Consider the following 1,665-nt stretch of genomic DNA (forward strand, 5'->3'; position numbering starts at 1 on the left):
AAGAGCATGTCTCCTCTCATTTTGATTATCGGCGGCACCAGGTACAGTTTGCCCTATGGGACTTCCACCTTGCCTTGATAATGACCAAAAACTACATTATAAGAAACGTAAAGCATATTTTGCACATATCACTATAATTGAATATAATTGATTTGACATGCAAAAGACAATCCGGTCTTGAAGTATCCCAATGGAGCATGAATCCGTTAGATCGCTGAAATGTCTTGACCGATCGACATGTGATTTGACACAATAGTGAAGAAAGTCGTCTGAGTCGATTGGTGTTAAACACTTGAGGTGTTCCAACCATAATGATATCGAGCTTATTCGACTCATTTACCTATTTCATGAGGTTATTCAGAGGGTGTTGAGGGGTTATAGATAGGTTATAGAGATGTTACTGGAAGGTATAACACAGATATAACCCCCAAAACTCTCTGAATAACATCCGATATACGCAGCTCTGCAAACTTCTTACGTGCTCAAATTTTTCTCCTCAAATATATCCCGTATAATTTTCAAACTATTTAAAAAGAGAAAATCAGTGATTCTTTATTAAAGTTAAATTCATCATATAACTCATGGACTAGATATTAAAGTCACAACAATAAACACATAAAACCAATAAAATATAGGACGAAATGACACCTTAACTAAACAAACAAGCCTAAGAAAAATTTAATAATAAATAAAGAATTATGAACGGCTCAAAAACAACAGAACGTAGAAACAGTGTTCAACATTCGTTCATCCACATGCAAATCATGCAGTGCTCAGATTACCAGAAGCCAACAACGTTCAAAATTATGTGTTCAAATGTGCAATATATTATGCAATCTGTACGCATAGATTCAAGAATTCAAAAGTAATAAACAAATGAAACATACAAGCAAAACAAAACACATTCATCGTAACCTGGACTTCAGCACAGCAAAGAATTGAATTATTTAACGAGAACGATGACGTCCGATGCTTTATTTCTTGAGAAAACCTGATTCTCAATTAGAATCCAAGAAAATCCATCATACTTTCCTACTAATTACATTCCTAAAAAGAAAGCTAGATCAATCAATTAAAGGAATTCAAACTTAGCCCTAACCTTAACAGACCAACAAAAAAAAGAGCGAAGAGAGATAGAAGAACCGAGTCTATGAACTTGTGAATTTGGAAACTGCCTTGGTGCCTTCAGAAACAGCATGCTTAGCAATCTCCCCGGGCAAAACAAGTCGAACAGAGGTCTGGATCTCCCTGGACGTAATGGTCGGCTTCTTGTTATAGCGAGAGAGGCGAGATGCCTCCTGAGCGATCTTCTCAAATACATCATTGACGAATGAATCCATTATGCTCATCGCCTTGGTGGATATGCCAATGTCGGGGCGGACCTGCTTCAAGACCTTGAAGATGTAGGTCTTGTAAGACTCGGTTCCCTTCTTGGCCTTTTTCTTCTTCGTTCCACTGGAAGACGTGCCGTCTTTTGATACTGGAAGCCGTTTCTCCACCGGCAGTTTCTTGCCGGCGGGAGTTCGCTCTGCCGCTTCAGCCTTCTCGGTTTCTTCTGTTGGCTTCTCTGCGGCTGGTTTCTTCTCCGCGGCTGGTTTTTTCTCAGCGGCTGCCTTCTTCTCAGGGGCTGCTTTCTTCTCGGCGGCCGACTTCTTCTCGACGGCC

The 1,665-nt window shown here is 40.0% G+C and overlaps 1 protein-coding gene across 1 annotated transcript; it reads right to left on the bottom strand.

Moving 5' to 3' along the window:
• Positions 1–921: 921 nt before the first annotated feature.
• On the bottom strand, positions 922–1,613 carry LOC110037463 (histone H2B.1-like; the record flags this gene model as incomplete). The annotated part of the gene is made up of 1 exon (XM_020742121.1): positions 922–1,613. A coding segment is annotated over one exon (465 nt), but the record flags the coding sequence as incomplete, so codon positions are not given.
• Between the last annotated feature and the right edge of the window lie 52 nt (positions 1,614–1,665).

Source organism: Phalaenopsis equestris, unplaced genomic scaffold (assembly GCF_001263595.1).
Source record: "Phalaenopsis equestris unplaced genomic scaffold, ASM126359v1 Scaffold219793, whole genome shotgun sequence".
NCBI lineage: Eukaryota > Viridiplantae > Streptophyta > Magnoliopsida > Asparagales > Orchidaceae > Phalaenopsis > Phalaenopsis equestris.